This window comes from Lutjanus erythropterus, chromosome 15 (assembly GCF_056507025.1).
Source record: "Lutjanus erythropterus isolate fLutEry1 chromosome 15, fLutEry1.hap2, whole genome shotgun sequence".
Taxonomy (NCBI): Eukaryota; Metazoa; Chordata; class Actinopteri; order Lutjaniformes; family Lutjanidae; genus Lutjanus; species Lutjanus erythropterus.
The window spans coordinates 37,116,496-37,140,181 of record NC_139331.1 but is presented as its reverse complement, the minus strand read 5'-3'; the positions used below and the strand labels follow the sequence as shown (position 1 = coordinate 37,140,181).

The 23,686-nt window shown below is 41.1% G+C and overlaps 1 protein-coding gene across 1 annotated transcript; it reads right to left on the bottom strand.

The window, feature by feature from the left end:
* Nucleotides 1-1,107: 1,107 nt before the first annotated feature.
* LOC146314873 (endothelin-1) lies at nt 1,108-23,243 on the bottom strand. The gene is made up of 4 exons (XM_084737427.1): nt 22,840-23,243; nt 9,409-9,571; nt 1,786-1,905; nt 1,108-1,676 (listed from the first exon to the last, which is right to left on the bottom strand). Exons 1-4 carry the CDS (start codon nt 22,898-22,900, stop codon nt 1,571-1,573), a joined length of 450 nt encoding a protein of 149 aa, XP_084593553.1. The 5' UTR covers nt 22,901-23,243; the 3' UTR covers nt 1,108-1,570.
* Nucleotides 23,244-23,686: the final 443 nt, after the last annotated feature.

Sequence of the window (23,686 nt, the reverse complement as noted above, 5' to 3'; positions counted from 1 at the left end):
TAAATAAATATTATAGTTCTCTGTCTCTTTTGACATGTTGCAGGATTAAGTAAGACAAAAATAAAACACTAAGACTCTGCTGTGGATTCACCACAATAATGACATCATCATGGTGTTGATTTCTTCTTCACACACTGTAAAAGTGAGACAGATATCATTATTATTATTATTATTATTAACATTATTCAGACAAAGATTTCTGAAGAAAAGAACGACTGACCGACAGCTACAGGACTCTCTTGTTATGTGAAAACCTCAGAACTCCAGTTCAAATGTGTTAAAACTATTCAGGCTGATTGATTGAAAACAGAGAAGTGGAACTGTTTTTTTACATTTTGGCAAAATGAATCAGAGGAAAAAGTTTTTTTTTTTTCTTTTTGGATTTTGAGACTATAGTCAACTTCTTTCTCAAAGTGCAATTTCAACTTTATTCCAGACACAGACTTGAAAATCTGAAAAACCCTTTTCCTTCTCTGATTTATGTTGTCTTATATCTGAGACCAAAACGGATAATTCAACATTATTCTCAACATTTCGACTTGATTCTCAAAATGCAAAATGAAAAAATCCTCTGCATAGTTTTTTAAAAAAAAAACTTAATAACCTTCCACATGTATGATTCACTGTTCATAACTTCAAATTTTAGTTATAAATTAATTTCAGGATGTTGTGAAACTGAAAGCCACTGGATCCATTAGTGTGAACATTTTTATTGCTTTAATAATATTTTTCTGTTTGTGCGCAGAAGAAGAATCAAACCTTTCAATGTAACAAACAGCTCAGATCACATTATACATGTCTCAGTGTCAAAATAACTTATTACATGAGGATGACGACAGCTGCTGTTTGACAAAAAGACGTGAGATTTAGAGAATAAAGTCGAAACCTTTTATACTGTTTTTAGAGAAAATAATATTACAACATTAAGTTACAATTACATGAAAAAAATGTTGTAATGTCTGAGAAATAAAGTTGAAAAAATACAAGAAAAAGTTGCAGCTTTTCAAGATAAAGCTGTAATTTTAAAAATGTTACATAAAAAGTTGTAATATGTGAAGAATTACTTTGTAAATTTACAAGAAATTCTGAATGTTTTGTGCATTAAGTAGTTATTAATAGAAGCTGAGAACAACCACGCTCAGTTATTTTTGAAATGCTGTTTTCTTGAGTGCGGCTGCTAAAAACAAGCCTGGAGCTGTGAGGTTTTCAGCCCACAACAACGGAGCTTCGTGACGCTTTACAGGAAGAACTGACCGTTAAAATACCAAAACGTTCTAAATGTCGGGGGGTCCGTTCTCCCTGAGACTGCTGTGGAACATTCGTCTGCAGCCTCGAGTCACATGTTTGTTTTGTCCCTCAGTGCTTATAAAATCAGCTGAGATCATCCGGAAACAGAAAGGTCACAGGTTCAAGTCCCTCCCTGTGGTCAGTGGTCACAGTTTTATCATCATTACATTAACATCACACACACTGCACACGTTCACACCGTCATCAGGACACAAAGACAAACTAAAAGGGTCCATTTGTGTTGTTTCTCATGCATACAGGACTGGTGATCCTCCGCGGTCTCTCAGGTCTGGTGTTTGAGTGCGTGTCGGCTCCGTTTTTCCCAGAATGCACCTCTGTATCTCTTCAGCTGTTTGTCAGTCTTCCTCTTCACCAAAGCGTTTTCCCCTCTGAGGAAAAAAAATGGAAGAGAAACAGTAAGAGTGTGTTTTATTATTTTATTCTAGGTTTCTGTTTGTGTGTGTGTGTGTGTGTGTGTGTGTGTGTGTGTGTCCTCACTCTTTGTGCGTCTGGGTGGAGCAGAAGCTCAGACACTCGCTGTCCTGAGTGTCCGTGCAGAGGCAGCGGCTCAGGTCCCTCCTGAATCGGACTGAACCAAAACCATAAGGAACCACGTGGCTGCAACACAGAGAGAGAGACGGGTTAAATATTCACACCTCGTCCACCTCAGTGGGACCATCTTTGTTCTCCGCGGTGTGTTCAAAGCCTTCTGGAATTATTTTGTGATTTTACTTTACAGGTGAAGCCACGTTCCCTTCAACACATCCACTTCTGCTTGCCAGCTGTTTCTAGAGTCGGTACTGACCTCAGTACTTTTCTGGTAAGTATAAGTACTGATTCAACCTGTTTACTGCAGTAAAAGTGAAAAAGTTCAGGCTCTGAAGTGTCCTCAAATCATTAAAGTAAAAAGTCGTCACCTGAAGGACATTTCTAACTGAAGCTCATCTTTTCTCCACCACAGAGTCTCCGTCTCTGTTTTATCTGGTAACATCTTTTATTTTTATTTTTTTTTGCATTGTTTTTGTTTTTTCTGAGAACCCTCTTGTGTTCCAAGGGTGTCATGTGGAACATAGTCAGCAGGTTCTAGCAAGAACCTTTTTTAAATTTCAAGGCTTTTATCCAGAACACGCAGAGAAGGTTCTAGAGTCATTTCAAGGGTTTTAAGAAGAACCCAGTCAGAGGGTCCTACTTTATATTACGACCCTTGATGAAAGAGTTCTTCAAGGGTTTCAACAATCTTCTTTCCTCTAAACAAGGGTTCTCTGGATGAAAAGGGTTCTTCATGGGACCTGTAGTCTTACAAAGAACACTTGACAAACCTCTTCTTCAGAAAAGGGTTCTTCAGAAGCAAATGGTTCTGGGTAGAACCTCAGGAAGAACGTTTTTGGAACCTTTATTTCTAAGAGTGTAAAACATACGATGCATTTTGACCAAAATGTGATCGTTAAGATCTGAGAAACAACAGAATGATACAAAAATCTCAAAAAAGTTTTCAGAAACGGATTTTAAATATTTTAGCGACTGTTTATCTGTAATACGAGAAACTTTGTGACCAGGCAGACGGACTTTATTTCCTGCTGAACATAATGAGCCAAACGTAAGCACCGCCCCCATCACAGCACAGCTCCACGCCCCCGTCTGTACTGAGCGTGCTCTGGTTGAAAGAAAAAAAAAACAATGGCGACCTCTGTAATACCAAACTCGAGTCAAAGCAGTGTTTAACATCCGTGGGTTCAAACACACTGACTTCATACAACCACGCAGTCCCATGTTGACACATGACTCTGGCGTGATGTCACCTGCCACGCTCCCTTCCTGAGGTGACGACTGTTAAAGGAATAGTTTGTGAACTTTAACTGCAGTGAATCACAGTGCTGCTGATCCATGTGGAGCCGTCGTGACCGCCGAGGCGACTGTCAGCAGGCTGCAGGTCTGAGGGGCGAATCCACCGCTGGATTAGTGGTGGGATTAACTACACCACAGACACAACTGCCAGCAGATGCCAGCAGCTTAACTGCACCTCATTCATGTCAAAACAGGGATAAACTTCAAAATAAAACTGAGGTTTTCCTCTTTATTGTTTGTAAAATGCATCATTTGAGTCACACGTGTTAAAGTCAGGATTCAGGCACGAGCAGTGAGATTAGATCTGAGCTGTGATAAATCATTTTAAAGTGATCGCACTGTTGAAGGTTTTGTGTTTTTCTTCTTAATCAAACAGTAAAACATCTGGGAGTCATTTCCTCTTTGTGTCCGGTGATAAAATGTGACCCTTTGATCTCAGAGCGTTTCCCCACTGTCCTCCATCAGCTCCTGTCTGTCTGCTCATTTCTGCCACATCATTTATTCTCTCTTTTATTTTTTTAAACTTGTTTGGATTCACTTCCACTTTCATGTCTTCACGTCTCTATTAAAGAGTCAGTGAGTCCCACCTTTAGTTGTTGTTTGACTGTGTTTGAACACAGGAATGAAATATATCAGTGACCTGAACTTCTGAACTGGAGCTCGATGAGTTACGGCTCCTGTTGGACTCCTCTCCTCCTCTTGTGTTTTTGAGGTGGGATAAAGCCTGGAAAATCCTGGAATATGTTCACATATTTTCAATTTCTCCAGGTTGACATTAAATCCCACAAAAACAAGCATCAATATGAAGGAGTCTCCTGCACAGACGTCCTCCTCTAAACATCCCTCAACCCACGGGGGTTAAATATGCAGCAGAGCCCCACATCAGGTCACATGGGAGAACTTTTATACACCACACGTATAAAAATAAAGATGCTCATTAGAAATATAAATTCTCCACAGGAGAACCCTTCTTGGTTCCCAGTAGAACTAGATACAACCCAACATAAAGAGTTATGCATCTAACCATCTGTGAAAGCTTTCACACAGAACCCCCAATGAGAGGTTCTACAGAGAACCCCTCTACGGTGAAATGGTTCCATCCAGAACCTTCTTTGGAGGTTCTATCTAGAACTTTTCCACCTTCTACTTTAGCTGATTCCATCAAGCCTTTCTGAGACAACGCTTCAAAAATATGATGATGCCAACACGGCTAATGAACACATCACTGTTCATACTGGTGGTTCAGGAGCACTTTGAGTCTGTTTCTGGTTCAAACTGTTCACTTCAGGACATAACTAGGCTTTAAAAAGCACTGATTTCTGTGGCTGACAGCTCAGCAGTCAAGAATCTGTGACAGATTCATCACATCATAACTGTTGCTGTGGTTTTCACAGCTATTTGGCAGCTGCTTCTCACGTCTCACGCAATATGTGGGAGCTTCTGCCTGATATATGACTAATGATAGTACAATGTCGCATCCTGCATTTTGACTGGGCTCAAAAAAATGTAGTTGCTGGTCTGTTACTCAGTGTCTAGAAGTGTTATCTCAGATATGAACAGTAGGTAGGTGTGAGGGCGGGGCTCCCCGGTAAACCACCACTCAGATTAGAGCTCAAATTTACAGCAATATTTCTAAAAGTTGCTCAGTCTGTCTGGCTGGAAGTTTGTTTGAATAAATCTGTCCACCAAATGTCAGATGTTATGGAAACTATTTGTTTATCCTGGAGGACGCTCACTGTTGTTCATTAGCTTGTCTTTGGTTTGGATCTCAGCCTTTTTGGATGGCTGGAGAATTCTGACTGATATCAGTGTTTAGTGTCACACTTGGAAGGAGAAAATCAGAAAAAACAAATTAATAAAACTCACATCTGTGTGAAAACCAGATAACAGTTAGACAAAGTATCTGGTAGTTTAATCGAATCAAGATCACTTTTCATAAAGCACAGGATTTGTTTTACTCAAAATTTTTGTTGAATCATACACCTCTGAAGATTTGTAACTGCATCTTGTAAGGTTGTGATACTATTGCTGATCCCGCTACAGTAGGTGGATCAGAACCACATGATAACACACACACAGACTCACAAGGTGAAACTGTACTTAAAGTCTGGACAGGAAGGATTGAAACTGTGATATAATGATCCATGACTGAAATGTGGCACAAGGGTGTAAAATAGGGAAGATAATGGTCCCTTTCCAACTTAATATCCCCTCTTCTACTGGTTCCTTTACTGGAACCACAGCTGTCTTCGAATTGTGCCTTCATTATGATATGAACCTGTAAAGTTTCAGGACGGCATTCAGCACAGTTGTGATGTTACCATGTTTTAAAAATGTGTCCACAGTCAGTCTAATGTCCTGAGGACATGACTCTGGAGCGCCCTCCCAGCTAGTGTCCTGATGATACTTGATTCTGCAGTGTCCTCTTGTCTCGTGTCCTGATGACGTGAGTTTTTCCTCATCACAGGTATTCTTACTTGCTCTTATATATAATTTGGGGATTTTTTTTGGCAGTCTACACCTTCTGTCATTTATGTACGAGGACCTGCTGAAAATCACCAGACTTCAACCCACGTGAAGCACATGTTACCTATTTAAAACAGTGTTGTCTCAGCAGTATGTGCTGCAGAGGAAAAGTGCAGTCAGGAGCTCCGTGTCGCCCACAGCCTTTAGTGGTGTAGTTAGTGATGGTGGGAACTGCCAGTACTGTTTAAAAACGTCTTTATGATGAAGGCAGGAAGATTGCATTTTACCACACTGCTATGTTTAGACTGAACTAACAATCTGAGACTTAGTGAGAGGGTCCCACCGCTGCATGAGCTGTTTTTGGCTCCTCTCTGGAAGCTATTTTGGTGACACCTTAATTAATTTCGAATGTGACTTATTGGCTTGGCATGGAACACACAGTACAGTCTGTCGTAAAGACAGTTTGGTTTGGTTGTCTTGGTTAAACAGTTTGGTTAAATTGTTGAAACCCCTCACACTTACTGGATATGATGTGATTTTTGAATTTTACCAACCTTGTTATTTTCATGACGAGTAAGTGCAATACATATCAACAAAACTCTGCCTAACACTCTGAGAAGTAAGGGTGCCAAAAGGGTTCTTCCTGGAACTACCTAGAACCATTTGCTTCTGAAGAACCTTTTGTAGATAAAACCATCCATCCATCTTCAGCATTTATCCATAGTCGGGTTGTGGAGGCAACAGTTCCAGCAGGAGACCCCAGACTTCCCTTTCCTCGGCTACATTAACCAGCTCTGACCGGAGGATCCCGAGATGTTCCAAGGCCAGTTTGGAGAGACAATCCCTCCACCTAGTCCTCAGTCTGCCCCGTGGCCTCCTCCCAGCTGGTCGTGCCTGGAACTCCTCCCTAGGGCAGCGACCAGGTGGCATCCTTGCAAGATGCCTGAACCAACTCAACTGGTTCCTTTCTACACAAAGGAACAGTGGCTCACCTCCGAGCTCCTCATGGTGAACTTCTCACCATATCCCTAAAGGAGACGCCACCGTCCTGAGAGAAGCGATTTTGGCCGCTTGTATCTGTGATCTTGTTCTTTTGGTCATGACTAGATGGATAAAACTATTGGAGTATAAATATGTTGTTGGTAGAATCCACTCTGTGTTCTAAAAGGTTCCTCAGTTCTTGATAAAAGTTTTTCTGACAGATCTGACAGACCTGGCAGACCTGGCAGACCTGGCAGCATACTGTGAGGAGTTAAGTCCTTGTGGGCAGGTGTGGATCTGACCACAGTGATTTCAGACTCTCTGTGGTCTGCTCTGTGGCTTCGTGTTAAAGGGTTAAAAGTGGCTCTTTAGAGGAAACATGGCAGAAATTACCCTTCGTTAGGAAAGGTGCTCTTTCTTATTAGCTCCACCACATCTAACTGCTCACTCATTGCTTGTGCACACTGAACTAAAATGAAGTTAATTGCTGCCAATTGTGAAGAGAGCCGAGTGCCTGGTTCCTGTTTGAGGGCAGCCAATTTAAAAATGTGGACATCTGGATTAGAAAATGAGAAGAATATGGTTTTGGCTGATAAAATAATGCTGAATTCAGGTGATTTCTGCTAACAAAGTAGATTTTTTCTGTTACCGTCTGTCTGAACAGTTATCATTCACACAATTCTTCATATTATAAACCAATGAAATTAGTTACAGGGAGTCACTTGGTGTTTTCAGAGCCATGATGTTGAGTGGAGACAGATTCCATATTTTGTTTGCGTTCACATGCATCTGCTGCGAAGATGTATGCCACCGTTTTAGTTATATTCAACCTAATAAAGTCAGTGATCACTCAAAGTTAAAAAGCTCTCAGTCAGTTGGTGTGAGCTTTGGGATGGCTCTTCAGGAGTTTTTGACCGTCTTTCTTCAGCGAGAGGCATATTTCATCACAGCCAACTGTTGATGGTAAATCTGTCAAATGCTGCTATCTCCGGGTCCCATTTCCTATTTTCTGAGAAACGGAAAGTAATTTGGAGGGTAAAAGTAGGGGGTAGAAGTCATCATGGTTTCACTGAGGGCTCCAACCACTAGTTGATATGTTTAAATGATGAGCATTATTTGCATTTTGATCCTGATGAAGTCCACAGGACAGAAACATGCCAGAGTTTTTAACCTGGAGATTGGCTCCCTTCTCCAGGTGAAGTTGTTCCACAGTCAAACAGGCTATAAAATGAGAAGAACCTGTCTGAGTGTTCTGACCTATCTGACTCTGCAGGATGAGGCTGCTTAATTTGGACATCACTAGTTTCTACATCATCCTGGGAAGAAGATTAATGGATAAGTGATATAAACAGAGTATAACCAGAAGGATGGGAGTGAAAGCTTGCTAACACTTAGCAGGTGGTTGGATGAACCATCTGTCACATCTAACATCAGCTAACTTCAACCAATCAGATCAACTCATCAAACCAAAGCTGACTGAAAGAAGATTGAAAACATCTTTTCCATCAATAAAATCCTTCAGTGTCGTTCTTTGTTCTTCTTTCAGTGAAGAAATTCTCTCCAGTTCTGATACAACTGATACTATCACAGTAGCTATGCTAACTTCTTCAAGAGCTGCAATTGTTTGTTCGAGACGAGTCGTTTCCATGGACACTTCTTGCTGTTTGCCCACCTAAAGCCACACCCACAGCTGCCAGTAGTCCCTCTGAGGATGCTGATTGGCTCGCACCACCTCTGGTGAGGACCCACACAGATAGCTTGAAGCCTGGCATAATGGATTTTCGCGTGATCTTGCTAATCCAGCTTCCTCGCAAGGTAACAGTTGGGTCATATCGAGACTGGATCATGTTCTCACCACAAACGAGCTCATTTGGGACCAGATCAAGACCACCTCTTCTCAAGGTTCTTGAGAAGAGGCGCATTCCTGTGTTTATGCCTACACAAATACAATGTGCCAAGGGGTTAAAACAAACCAGAGTCTGTTTTAAACGGAGTGAAAAGCGTTGGTGTGAAATCGCCCTTGGATTAATTGATAACAGCACTTCTGTAGACGGCCAAGTTTAACTGAAACACTGCCCGACGAGCCTGAAACCGTTCAATCTTTCTCATGTTTTTGTTTTGACGCTGCCAGTTTGACTTTTTTATATAAAATGTAAGTCCCAGCTGAAGTTGAGAAGTGTATAATTTGGGGTGTATAGCCGTGCTGCTCTGGGTGTCCTGTGTCTACAATACTGTAATTTAGAGTAGACGTGCCCAGAGACCAAACATAAAAAAAACAAATCTGTTCTGACAGCTTTTGCATTTAATCTTACATCAAGTGAACACTGAGTCAGGAAAACCAAATTAAATTTCCTTAAAAACACAGATAAAATATCAACCTTTCTAATTTAAATGTACTGGAGTGAAAGTATTGACTGAATAAACTGAGACAAACAGGAAAACTAGGCAGGTTTAGTAAGAAACACTAGGATCATAACACTTCAACCATTGTTATAATGACTTGTTTTTTTTATCTGTAGGTGAAGCTTTCCAATCACTGATGGTTGATTGTACGTGCATTCCTGTATCCTGCTATTCTCTCCAGACCTGGCATAACACTGAGAGTTTATCTTAGTTTTGGACCTGAGCTGCTGTGTGTGAACGCCTCCCATCCCCCCCCAGAAAACCTCCCAGCTACTGCTGGAGGGGGAAACCCTCACACAGACAGATTATTGATGGCTTCTTATCTGTTTTATTATCACATTTTAAACTGCAACATTGATCACCATGGTGCAGCTTTCCATTACTGTGAAAACAAACTCCGTCTCCTCTCGCTGATGGCACACTCACCTCGGGGTGTTGACCCAGACGATGCCAATGTGGCAGAAAAAAATACACTCCTTGTCTTTCTGGTTCTCACAGGAGCAGCGTTTCTCTCGCCGGTGGGCCGTGTGGGGGAGCTGCGTCAGGGGGCCCTCCTCCGCTGCGGGGCTCATCACAGAGAGGGTAGAGGCTGGAGAGCACAAGAGAGGAGAAGGTGATCAGTAACTTATCTTTACTGTTTTTGTATGAAATATTTTCTATTAATTATACTCATGCGGTGCCCGTTCAGAACAGGCTAATTTCTTAGCCCCTGGAAGTACTTTGTTCTCTATGTTCTCAAGAACCGCTCATCTGATAAACTTCACATTCAACACTGCGCTCCCTTGAGTTCTCAGCAATACATCTGCCAAGTGTGAAGACTATCGGATAAATGGTTCTTTAGATAGATGCAGGACAGTCACACACACAGACGTATAGCTATACAGACCACGTATTGGTCAAATTACATCATATCTACACTCCCACTTAATGTGGTTCCAGTAGCACAGAGCATTCAGGAGCGATGGCAACAATGCATCGTTCTGTTTACTTTGAACTATTTAGCAAACATGACAATGTTATGTTTACTGTGTAGCTGGTTAGCAAACAATGCAATGTTTTGTTCACTTTTTTAGCAAGCTAGCAAAGAATGCAAAGATATGTCAAGAAATACAGAGCAGTTAATGTTTTACTTTCTGGGTTCTGACAGCTCATTTATTCTACACTGGGTAAAAAAGCATCTCCATATTGATTAACTTGATTTAATTTTGGTTTACACCACTAAACTTGGATTTACTAAACTGAGATTATCCTGGATTTAGTCATTTTAAACCTAGTTTTGTTGAGCTGAACTGAAACTTAATTTAATCTAAGCGTGTCTTTTCCTTTGTTTTCGAGGTTTGACCATGTAGCCAACATCTCTCCGCCTCTTCCCACTTTACTGCACTACAACCACAGCATGAGCAGGGAAGTTGTACTGTAACTCTACACCTGAACACACACTTCACATACACTCAGGCACACATGTAGCATACATACTAAACACACACACACACACACACACACTCAGAGAGCTCATAAAGCCCGCAGAGGCCACAGACAGCCTTTGATCGTGCTCTCGGTGCACACAGGGGAATGTTTGGGCGTCTAAAGAGGGATTTAAACGATTTACACGTAGGAACAAAATAACACCTCTCCTCACCATAAATGGTATAGGTCTGTTCTTTATATTGCCGTGTCCTGGAGAATCAAATATTTGAGGTTGTTATTCATGTAAAGTTTCCAAAGAAGCTGTTATTTTGTCCAAGACACTCACGTCCAAACTTTCCCAGTCTGACATCAGTGGAACAACAATCCCAGGACGCTGAGCTGAATGCGGACACTTTGGGTCTTTGTCTTTTGGTTTCCAACATTATTAAAACAATATTAAAAGTTTTATGACCTCAGTTGCTCAATCAGTAAAGAAAGGTAAAGAAGCCAAGAGTCCGAGGTCTCAGCACACTGGAACACATGGAACAAACACGTCCTGAAAGAGCTCCAAAAATAAAAAGTTAGAGTTGGAGGGTAAACCAAACTCAAGGCCCTCTTACGCAATTTTCGACTAATTTTCACAGAATCTCTGTGACGTAATAACAGGCGGTCCATGTTCACAGACAGCTCATGATGTCTGTTTTCTGTGTCTATTTCCCGATGAAGACCATGAGATGTGTTGAAAAGTCAAAAACAGCTGTAAGTGGACTTTGAGTTGAGGTTACTTTGACCAGAAAATGTTTGTGATCATGATTTTAAAAGAAAGGAAGGAAAAAAAAAAAAAATAAAATAACAGCTTTCTTGTTCCAATCTTGAGCCGCTTTTGACACTGGACAAGAAAACAAATTTTATCTCTACTTGATACGCTGCTGTCTGTAACTTCTGCGTTCCTTCTGTTTGACTCCGTCTGACTCAGCATGTCAATCCTGTGCAGCTCAGTTTGTCCCTGTGTGAAGGTGTGTGAAGGTGTGTGTTTCACTGGTATTTCCTCACCTTTAGTAAAGCATCTGAACGGTGGATAAACATTTTACTTCCTAAAAATAAATGTCCTAAATTATTTTGTTTTTTTTTAACCCTATAAACCCCATCGAATAAAATAAATTCATTCCCAGTGTATTAAAGGACGGAAAAATGTCCCGATCTTTGTGTGGCAGATACTTTAAGTAATCATCAATAACTGGAAGTGGAAATAAAATCTTAACATTGACTTTTTCCTCATCAATTTTCACACATAAGCTGTGTTGGGTAACTTATGGGATATCTCTCTTTTATTCTGAAAGTCTGGCGTTACTCACTGATGATCTCTTGTTCTTGGACTGTGAGTGTGACTCAGGAAGCAAAAAGAGAGAAATATTGTGGATCTGGATGACTGAGAACCTTCACAGACATGTTACTACAAAAATCTTTCATGTTCCCCTCAGAATGAATTGTAATAACTTTGTTGATCCTCTGAATTTTTACCTTGCACCATCGTCAGGTCAACATTTGAAGTTTTTCATTACTTTAGTTTAGGTAAACCTGCCAGATGTGTGGGCTTACAAACGTAATGATGAGAAATGTCAGTTTCCATTTAATTATTTGTGGTTCCCTGACGACCGTGTTCAGATTCAGGTGGATCCTTAATCATATTAGAACCGAGTGCTGCAGCAGGAGGTCTGAGACACACCTGCTGTTACAGGTCAGGTGTCAGTGTTCACCTGCACCTGTGTGACGCACACACACACGCGCACACACACACACACACACACACACACACACACACACACACACACACACACACACACACACACACACCTGTCAGCTTTCTGACAGACTCTCATCAGGACTGTATCACTAAGAACAAGAAGATGAGAAAGAATAACGGAGCTCGGCACTGTGACTCCCAAACAGCTCTGGCTCTGCTTTTTTCTAAAATCAAAATTATGATGCTTATTGCTTTTTTTGATTGCATTTTTCTTGGCCAATATCCAGTTTTTAAGGGTCTGATTTCTTTCTACAAACTATAACTGACAGAAACACAAACATTTTTTAAATGTTTCAGCTATTAAATAATTGACATTTTCTTACATTTTGTCCAAAAGTGCCCCAGATTGCAGCTTTATTTAATTATTATATTAAGATTATGCATGTAATTATGGGTTTGTCTGTGAGCGGTACTGTTGTGGCTGTGACATTACTTTCTGTGTCGCCGCACTCATTGTGACCAGGACAGAATCAGATATGTGACGCTGACCGGCCGGTCACCTGTCAGGAACAATCACACTGAGAAACGGCCAGTTCTGTTCGCTGGCTGGACAATTTGTGCATCCCTAATTATTGAAATCAGAGAATTTGGACATTTTTTTATTAAAAAAGAAACAGACGATGAATCCATTATCAAGATAGTTTTCGATTAAGTTTTGAGTTGAGTTTTGAACAAGTAAACTCAGTATAGAAGTTAAACAAAAGTCTTAAATGTCGTTTAAAAGCAGAGATGCATGAGTATGACATCATAGTGTTCCAAGAAAAAACACCACGTCTCAGGAATGAAACCTAAACTCCTGTGTGGCTTAAAGAGTCTTGATAAGACTGATAATTATCAGCTTCAGGCCTGACCCTGACCTGCTGTGAGGTCAAACATCACACAGATTCTCACTGTTTAGAAAAAGACATGAGGTCTGATGAATGGGCTGTTTGTTGGAGCAGGAATGTTACAAAAAGGACCAGAAAACTGTAATTAATAAAAATTAAGACATTTTATTCTCCAGATTGGATGCACATTTAAAAAACGAACTCTGACTGAGTTTGTTTTGCAGCCGAACACACAGAAAACAAACACAACCTTCCAGGAAGTTTGCACGGTCACTTTCCGCCCTGCCAAGCCAAACTCAGCTGAACTGAGGCATTTTGTTCTGATGCTGAAGAGAATGTGACGGGTTTTTAATCCATTTAGCACGCAGATGTCACGCTCTTCATCCACGGTCATCACATATCCTCCAACAAACACACACAAAAACACAAAACCCTCTGTAATATCTTGGTAGGAGCCACCAGGTAGAACAGAGACCTGACTTACAAGGTTAAACAAGCAGACTGCAGCCAATATGGAGCAGCTGCACCTGCAAAAATGAGTCTAGCAGTCAAAGTTGGAGCCATTGACTGTACATTATATAGGTTTGTAATCATGATTAATATTTGATTTCTATGGCTGAAGTAAGTTGTTTCCCTCTGCCTCCTCCCCAGACACAGCAGAGACAAGCAGGCTGCAGGAGCTCTGCAGGAACACAGAGTGAATGCAACCTCGTAAACTGACAAGAACAACTGAGGATGAGTCGTCCACTGTCAGTGGATCAGCTGTTTATAACTCTGGTCAGCTGTCGATTTTAATTTCAGCCTCATAACCTGAAAACAAAAGATAAGTTAATTTCTTAATTAAAAATGGCTGACCTCCTGTTGCGTTTAGGGTTTGGTTGTCTGTGCACGATACATGTGCTTGCATATTGCACATGTAGGTGCCGCAGTAGTCTGACACACAGGATGCACAGTGCAGGTATAAGACCTGCCACTGGCTGCGGTTTTGCAGTGTTCATTATCTGCATTTTCAAAAAAGAACAGTTGCGGCCTACACTGTTAACACTGAAAACAGCAAATCAGCGCCTGGGACGCTAATAGTATGAACATAAACAAGCTAATGGCCATTATCTTTTCTTTAGCAATGATGTAGTCACTTTAATACCAGAGCTCGCCTCCTGACGTGCAAATGTTCCACTGAAACAAGTTTCCCCTCAGCACCGTTTTGCAGCAGCACCGTCGCTGCATCCTGGGCTTAGCTCCGCCCAAGATGTTTGTGACTGGTTTAAAGAAATGCAAACAAAGCAGGGCAAGTTTTCCCTCATGGCAGAATGTGTGTGTGTGGAGCCTGACCTTTGTCCAGAGCTGAGCGCTGTGCAGAGACGTCTGACTATCCGAGATCATCGGCAAAACCTATGTCAGATGAAAGTTTTCACTGCGACTGAAGAAAGAAAGACAGGATGGACCTCGCACTGGTCGGTGCTCTGGCCTTAATAAAACCATCCTTAACACTTAAATTAAATTAACTTAAATTAAATTCAGAAAATTCTCGTTTATTTAATGGTCTTACTGCCTGGCATTTGGTCTTTGTGCCCTAAAAAATGATGAAATCCCAGCCCCCAGGCTGTTTTCCAGCCTTTATCCTAAAGCTAAACAAATAGCTGTTGGTTAGTTTCATGTTTATTTAACACAGTGGAAACCATCCTCTCATCTGTCCAACAGAAAGTGGTCTAGAGATTTTTCTGTGACTATGATATGAGTACATAAGTCTTCCCAAACTTTACTTGACACACTCCGACCTTTGACTCTGTCTACAGATGTTGGACATGCAGCTGTGAAGTGCGGTGCATCTAAAACTCCATATTTCATAAATCAAACAGTGCTCAGCTCATCATTTATCAGTCAGCAGGTTTATCAGCAGAGAAAAGCTGAACTTTTCAGTCATCAGCTCTGAACACCTGTCATGTTATCCTCATCAACATCATGTAATATCCTGATGGAGAGTTTAATATCTTGTCTGTCTTGTTTTTGGCAGTTCTTCACTCGGCTGTTAGTATCTGATAAGAGCTCCGGTCTGGCAGTAACAGTAACCTGTGAACCTGTGAGGCAGCTTCTTTAATAACTTCCATCTCACCTGAGTCATCGCACGTGGAGCCGAACAGCCATTAACTCAACAAATGACTCCAGAAATGAGAAGCAGCAGTTTGACTTCAGAGACACATGACATCATTATAACCATGTGCAGGTGCTTGTGGCGAGCGTGTGCGTGTCTGCACGAGAGAACGCGATGTGTGTAACACAGGAACACCCATGAAGCAGATTAAGGGTCATGGAAGGAAGCACATGGCTCATTGTTTTCAGATTTTTTAAAGGAGCAGATCAATTGAAACCGATTTTACATCTGGATGTTCTGTTCTGATGCGTCTGCAAGTTGTTTGGTGTGTTACGCCGTTTACTGTGAAGGAGGTCATCTGGGGATGAACGCAACTCAGAAAATGCATCTGCTGATATGAGACGGAGAGAAATAATCAGATTAAAAGCTTTGCACCTGAACATTTTTAAAATCTAGACATTTTAAAACTTTCACCTGCTGTTTGAGCTATTATTAAATTACATTTTAGCATTTTTTTTAAAATCTAGATTATGAAAATAACCCTGAAACAAGGCTGTAAATAGTCAAAGAAACCAGGTTTATTGTGTGTCAATTGATTTCTGATAATTTAATATTATTATAATTTATTAATATTATAACAAATTTCTTAGAGAGTTTGCACATCAGTATCAATTAGGGCGGGTCAGACATTATTTCTAAACCTCGAGGTGAAAAACTTATCACATATGTATTGATCTGTACGTCACATCAGTATCTGGCTCAACAATGAAAAAACATTTTATATTCTGTAACATCTTATATCTTTTACTGAAAAACAGTTAAAAAATAAAATATGCTGCTTATCCTAATTTGTGTCTGATGAAGCGTTTTCTTTCCTGTGATGCTGCTGGACTTCAGTGTCTCTGGGGGCGTCACAGTTCAAAAGAACATTTTTATAACTTTATTCATTTATTTGAGTGAAAGTGGATCAGATTTTATAGAGAAAATATTTTCTTGTTTCCTGTCTGATGTCCTCTGGCTGCTCAGCTTTCACCAGGAAATTTTAATAAATAAATAAATTAATTAATTAACTAACTATTATTTGAATTCTAATAATTTAATTACGTCATCTTGTTGCAGTGGTTTAATGGTTTTCTGACTGGAGAATTGGACCCACCGACTGCATCCAATCCAATCACAACAGAAACAAGCATTCATTTGCATTTTTTGTTGCTGATTTACTCAGAATTTTTTAAAATTTGCAACAGATTTAGATGGAAGCACAGCCACTGGCAGAAGCTGCACTTGTTTAAAATCTGTGTAAAGTAATCACCTCCGTCAAAACAGAAAACAGCTGATAGGAACACGACGTCTGGCTGCTCAGAACAAGTGAACTGAAGTAACAAGCTGCTTCATTTTCAGCTTACAACTGAAGACACAGTCGGGGTTCGGTTCTGTGCAGCTAAATGAGTCCTCTGCCAGCAGATCACGCTGCTTCTGGACCAAATGTCTAATACCACCTGACCATCGCCTGCCACCAACAGACCACAGTGAGAGCTCGAACAATGTGAAGAACAATCGTGGTAAATGTTTAATTCTTCGCTCAGAGCCGTCAGTGGTTTCCGTGTCGCTGCGGTCAGTACTGCGGCGGTTTCCAGCAGCTGTGTGTGACAGCACAGATCAAGAGAACAGAGACGTTAAAGCAAACAACACAGACTCTTAACTTCATGTTCACAGTCTGCTGATGGACGTCAAGAGGAGAGAAACCACATAGAACAACACAGTTCCTCTGGTTATAGAAGCCACATCGTGTTTGACCAAATAATGAAGGAATTTAAAGTTCACTCAAGCCAACGAGAAAAAACATAAATCTCAACAGGAATTTGGGGAAACTGGAGCTGGAGTTAAACTGTTTTGTAACAACTTTAAAAAGCTGAGATTCTATACTAATATGATTCATTTTAATCTATATTTTAAATAGTTTTGGCCCATTGGTGCAACGGCTGCCATTGTTTTCCATTTTCAGTGAAGGAGCGAAATGTCCTTGTTGAGGGCAATCAACAACTGCTGGGCTTAAAAACGAGGTTTACCTGGACTGTTGCAGGCCACATTTTGGCCTCTGTCATGGATCAAACACTGACATGAGACTGACTGAGAACTACCTTGGATATGTGCCATGCTCCCTCTGTATGGGAGTGAATGTGACATTAGACTGAAAGTTGGCAGTTTATTGTTTCTTCTCTAAAGGTGATGAATCATACTTTATGGAGGTTAGGTTCCCTTCTCCAGTTTTGGCACCTGTTCAATCCTGTCAGCAGCCCTCATAGTGCTGAATGCTTCCTCCTCTCATAACTTCATTGAGTGTTTTCTGGCCACTCAGTGCAGGTATTTGAGCACCGGCGCCTGTAAGCTTGCATACTTTGTGTACATGTGCAAGTATTCATGCAAATGTCTGTTAGTGTGCATCTGTGGCTCCAGAAAAAAATGTGGGAAACCTCAAGAGGGCAAAGCCCCACACTGCCCAGGCTCCTACAGTGTTTGGAGACTGCCAAGGCAAAGTTTAATTTCTGTTCAGTTATGAGAGAGTCTGCCCGGCTCCACAGGGTTTGACAATATCTGACAATATACAGGCGGATGAGCTGCCTAATCCAGGAGCTGGCCGTTTGGATTGGCAGGAGTCGCTCTGCAGGTACGAGCCTCGCAGATTCAGCGTGAGCGTGTGGAAGCAGTGAAAGAACACACCACCAGCATTGTGTTGTTCTAGCCTCGGTGGACTCAAGTTTCTTGGGAGGTAATAAAGGTGCTGAGGCCAACATGACAGCCAAAGTAAACTCTCGACCTAATTTGGAGCTTTTCAGACCCCAATGGTCTCCAGTTTGATTCACCAGACAGACTGGAAACATCAAACTGGGCTAAAGGGAGAAAGATGTACTCTCTATCAACAGTCCTTGATGAGCCACTGAGGGCAGTGCAAGAACCATGCCTGACCTCCACAGTCGGTACAGTTTATTACTTTATTAGACAGGGACAGTGCATATCAGTAACATTTCTAAAAATACGGCCAGAGGGCAGGCAATAGTTGAAAGCACAAACGATAAGAATAAAAAGGTGAAAATACAATCAACGACAAAAGCAGCAAAACTTATGCAGATACAAGAAAAGCCTGCACTAAAGGGACTAAAGAGACAGACTACTTGTGACTCACAAAATCAACAAATAGCGTGACAAGACTTCAGGAAGCCATGTTACGGTTAAGTTATTGTAGTTTCTCAAAATGTGTCCTGTAGATTCATTTTCTGCATCCCCTAAACCTAACATGAGATGTTTAGTGGTTGAGAGCAGCCATACATCACTTCCGTCGACCACGCTGCATTTTGGTGTCATTTTCATGCATGTTAATATAGGCAGTGTAATTTATTTAACACAACGCCACAGTGGACAGACGATGAAATACACCACCTCTGACCACTTGGGGAAGTTGTTTTTCCACTTTGATGGAGGCAGACACTCACCATCCCCATTTCTTTCATTTTCTATGCAATGACACCAATTGTTGAACAGCAAAGAGACAGCATGACTGTCCATCTGTCAACTGGTCAGAGGATCTGGGCTCTAAGGTGGTGCACTTTTCTTATTTTATTCTCTGGAGAGTTTCCTTTGTCCTGCTGAGTTTATAACTGCAGTCTTTATTTCTGCTTTCACAATACTTTCTGCAGTGACATTACTGCACGCATGAAAATGAAACTGAAAGCAGCCTCTTACATCATTAAAGATTATTACAGAAAACGACCCATGATTTGCTGCAGTGCCACTCTGTCCGTCCCACATGTAAATGACACTGAAAGCAGCCTCTCTAACAGTCACATAGCCTGGAGTTTGAATGGGTGGCTGTAAGATGATTTATGCAGACATGCAGACTCAGATCCAGGTAAAGATGATGTCTGAGTGAACAGAAACCCTGCTAAGGACAATGAATCAATCATTTCTGTGCACATGCATTAAACCCATCTGTCCATCACAGCAGTCAAAGCTGATCAGTACTGTTGAAGCATCACAACTGTCCTCAACACTCTCTTCTCAAACCAGAGATTTTTTTTCTTTACAAATTACAAGTGAAACAAACTATAAGTGTCATATCTTGGCTCTGAAATGTGAGCAGGCCTCATAGAAACCAAACTATGGCATCATGACATTCACCAACTAAGTTAAATGGAAGGAACAAGACAATAAATTATTTTTTCCTCAAGTGAAACAGACTCTGATTAAAGTCTTTACAGGTCACAGAAATATGCAACCTGAACAAGTAGCTGCAAGCAAACTGATGCATTTTGTTCTGCCAAACTATTTGGGAACCACTGAGGTTAGAGGAGACGTAATGATGTCTTAATTCAGTGTGACTCACAGACTGTAGAATGTAGCTCTTACACAACGAGGCAAACATGGCTGTGATGGAAAAAAAACATGCTAAAGAGACGAGTATTTGCTCCTACAGACAATATTCTTTTTTTTTCTGGTTGATCCAACAGTGAAATCATCAACTACTTCATGGATTACCATGAAATGATAATTCTTAAATTTTGAAGTCTAGTCATGGGTTAGGGTTGGGGTGATACTCCTCCAACACTTCAGCTTCACTTCACATACAACAAAATGAGGAAGTTCCCAGCTTAATAACATGTGACGCCCTGGGACTCAAACAAAATGAAAGATGGTGGTTAAATTGAAGCTGGGTTCAGACTCACGACGACAGGGATGTGCTGGTCTTAATCATCTCCATGATTAAGATATAGCAGTGGTATTTCTAGTATCGATGAAACAGCAAAAACAAAAAACAAAAAACAAAACAAAGAGAGGGTTAAGAATCTGGAGCCGTCCGAGGTGGCCTGTGCAAATTCATGCCGTGAACTTCGGACAGGAGATCTCCCCTCTTTTGTCAGTTTCTCCCATCATGACTTGATCAGCTGACTTTGCTTTGAACTGATTGGCTGCTGCCTAAAAGTTTTCATTGGACTGACTGGGTCACCATGTTTGGACTCTTCAGTGGGACAAACCATTTTGATTGAAGGCTCCTGGTTAAAGATCATTTTAAAAGGTGACAGCGTCAAGACACAGTGTGTTTTAGGACATATCTGTTCATCTCAGTCAGCCTTTCCTGTCGTTACACGAGCTATTAGGTTTTATTTGGTGTCAGAAGTGTTTAAAGAAAGAGACTCTGGTGTCATCTTGTGATTTAAAAGCTCTGTTTTCTGAAGCAAACCCTAATAGGCCTCAGATGTCCATCTGTGGCACATGATGGACACAGAACAGGCAGAGGAGGAAGAAGAACGGAGAGACGGAGCAGGAATGAGAATGTATGGACGGTGAAAGCGTCTGTTGACAGAGGGCTGCTGGGAGATTCCTCCAGGACTCTCCTCTGAAAATATTTCTTTAACATGATGGAGGTGACGTGTTGCACATGTTGCACAAAAATGTGGGTATTTCAGCTCGGTGTTAAATGTCTCCTGTGACAGTAATGAGTGTGCAGAGAGTTGAACAAGAGGAAATGAGTGGATTTAGTGCAGCTCGGTGCTCTGAAACCACAAACCCTGTTTCATAATGACAAGGTCAAGTTAAGTAGCAGCACAGCTCTCCTCAGGCGACAGGCCCGTCTGCCGCGACGTTTCATCCCCGATTCTTCTCAACTCTTAAAAAACCTACACCATATATTTTTACAACAAACTTCTTCTTCAGGCATGTTTCCTCTCTAACAAGAAGCAGTTGTTTTTTAGAGATTTAAACCATGTGGCATTTCAGCTTCTCATTTCAACTTGTCACTGCTCGAGTTCATCAGACGTGGTTCACACATGGACCCTAATGTGACCCAAAAGTGTTCCTTTAATGAGATATTTAGACAGATCATCACAGACGCACAAAATATTGTGTCAATATGAAGCAATTTTTCAATTTAGTTGGGGATTTACTAAGATTAGACACATTCTGGATAGTTTGCACGAAGTGCCACTAAATAAAACAGGATGCCAGACTGTTTCAGTGTGTGTTGACTGGAGAGAGAGAAGATATCTTTGAAACTGCGTGAGTGGATTCATCCTGCAAGATGAAGGCTGCATTAGGAAGTGTGTTTTCAGCTCTACAAAAAGAGCCTTGATTGATATTTTTTAGGGCCGATCACTGAACGCTGGAAGCAGGATCAGCCAGCACTGATCTGGTCTATTTGAAACCTTAGAATTATCATTATTTATTTGTTTCCATTATAACTTTTCTTCTTTATTAACTATTCTTAAAAACACTTTATATTAAAGGGATAGTTCACCCAAAAATCATACTGATCATAAAAACATGCTGGAAATATTACTTTTTTTAAGTCAACTTGGCATGTTGGGGCTTTAGGAGACTTGGATTACACCAGACAAGCAGTATGGAGGAGTTTTGTTTTTATTCTGTTGTTTTTTTACATTTGAAAACTGGTCACCATTCACTTCCATTGTTTGGGAGATTTTGCAAGCGCTGTTTTCCTGTGAGACTCCAGCAGAGTTTTGTGGACTAAAAAACCAAACCAGACCTTCAATCAGCACACGGGTGAGTATATAAGGGCTGAATTTTCATGTTTGGCTGAACTATCCCTTTAAGTATAAGTATGAAACAACTTCAGAATGACTGCTGAGGTTCTTTGGGACCTGCTGTACAAGAACATGGTTGAGTTTGCTGATAAATCGATCAGATTCCTTCTACAGAACTTGATAGAAATGAACAGAATATTGTTATGAATTCTGCATCTAATTATCAGAGATGGAAAGTAACTAAGTACAAATACTTTGTTACTGTACTTAAGTAGAGTTCTCAGGTATCTGAGCTTTACTTGAGTATTTCTTGACATTTGAATACAACTATCTGTATTTTCTAAACAGGCTTGTTACTTTAGTTTTAATGACTTTGAGGTGAATTATTTTTATTTTGCATCATTGTGTGCCGCCTTCAAACATCAGGACTGATTTCAAACTAAATGGACAAAACAATAAGACATAAAAAAAGACGATTCACTGGTGGATCCATCAGAGGACATCACACAGGACAGATGGGATGAGACAAAAAAAGACATCAAAGACATAAGAAAATGAAAAACAACAAACAAGACAAAACACACAAGAGAGGGAGACTGAAGATGCCATCTCTCAGTGTGATGGACGCAGATGTAACTCAGCCTGCGGTGCTCGAACCACCAGAAAAATCATGGTTATTCAACATAATCCACAGTTGCTGTGAACAGTTTCAGAGAGAAACTTTAAATAGAATTTTTAAATATTTTTTGCTGACTGCCACCTATTTCCATTATACTGGAGAGAAGGCAGAAATCTCCAGATCTCTGCAACTCACACCAAAACCTGTCTAGATGGACAAACAGCACCACAGGTAAGAATGAAAAAAAAAAAAGTGCTTTTTTTTTTTAGACGATCTGTCACTTTAAATAATGGGGGTTTATGAATATCTGTACAAAATGACACGGAAATGGGTTAAATATATTCCCAGGAGAACTTGCACTTCCACCACTGAGATTCCAGGCAATGATGAAGGTGAGGAAATTAAACAAAAATCAGCTCAGGCACCAATGTTTGCTCAACCTTACAGACTGAAGAAAGCATGCATATTTTAATAGTTTCTACTCTGTAAAAATAAGATATTACATGTTTGTCTTGTGGCTTCAGTAACTGTCTTTTTGAATCCTAACTGAATATCAAAGATGTGTTTCCTACCTTGATGCTGATGGATCAACATCAGAGTGGCTGCGAGGAGCCAAACGTAAGTGAAGTCCATCCTTCTTTGCCTCCTCAGTGTCCAGGTGAGAAATCTGCCTTCAGCGCCTCAGTCCTCACATTAAATTCCTCGCAGCAGCTTCCTCCTCCAGTAATAAACAGCCAAGAGGAGCCTGGAGATATTTACAACACCTCTCATGCACCTGAGCTTCTGAAGGTTCCCAGTCAGCACGCAGAAAAATGAAAACGTTCCTGAAGATTACAGCAAAAATGTCCAGTTGATCCGGTCAGGTGCTGAAGCAGCCCTGGTTCAGGGTGTAGCGCTGTATCCTGAGGGGCTGCTGACGGAGGAGGATAGTGTGAACACAGCTGTATCAGGACAGATGGAGAGAAGTGAACTGCACGAGAGAAAAGAGGAGGAGGAGGAGGAGGAGGAGGAGGAGGAGGAGGAGGAGGAGGAGGAGGAGGAGGAGGAGGAGGATGATACACAGGGGAGGCTGGATCAGCAGTGAGACACCTCCACAGCTTTCAGCGTCATAAATCACAGCCTCCCCCACTGACCTGTGTCAGGCTCTCACCGGTGCTCCCACTGTGGTCTGGATCTGTCTCAATGAGCGTCTCGCTGCTCCTTCTGTAATCTTTAATCGTGCCGTCTTCCCTCCGGGGATCTCCCTGCAGAGTCGTCCACACATGGGGAACAGCCCCGTCTGTTTTGTATGTACACATCTTTAACCGCAAACACGAATGTTCTGCCAGTGTAGAAAATACTGCAACAGCACAAATGAATCTTTGACCCGACCAACAACTGTAACGCTAAGAGAGATAAACTCAGATAAATCTGAGATAA

Coding starts and splice junctions, on each gene's coding strand:
- LOC146314873 (XM_084737427.1), bottom strand. CDS start 22,900: ATGGACTTCACTTACGTTTGGCTCCTCGCAGCCACTCTGATGTTGATC. Junction 9,572..22,839: donor GTTGATCCATCAGCATCAAG/GTAGGAAACACA, acceptor TGTGCTCTCCAG/CCTCTACCCTCTCTGTGATG. Junction 1,677..1,785: donor TCCACCCAGACGCACAAAGA/GTGAGGACACAC, acceptor TTTTTTCCTCAG/AGGGGAAAACGCTTTGGTGA.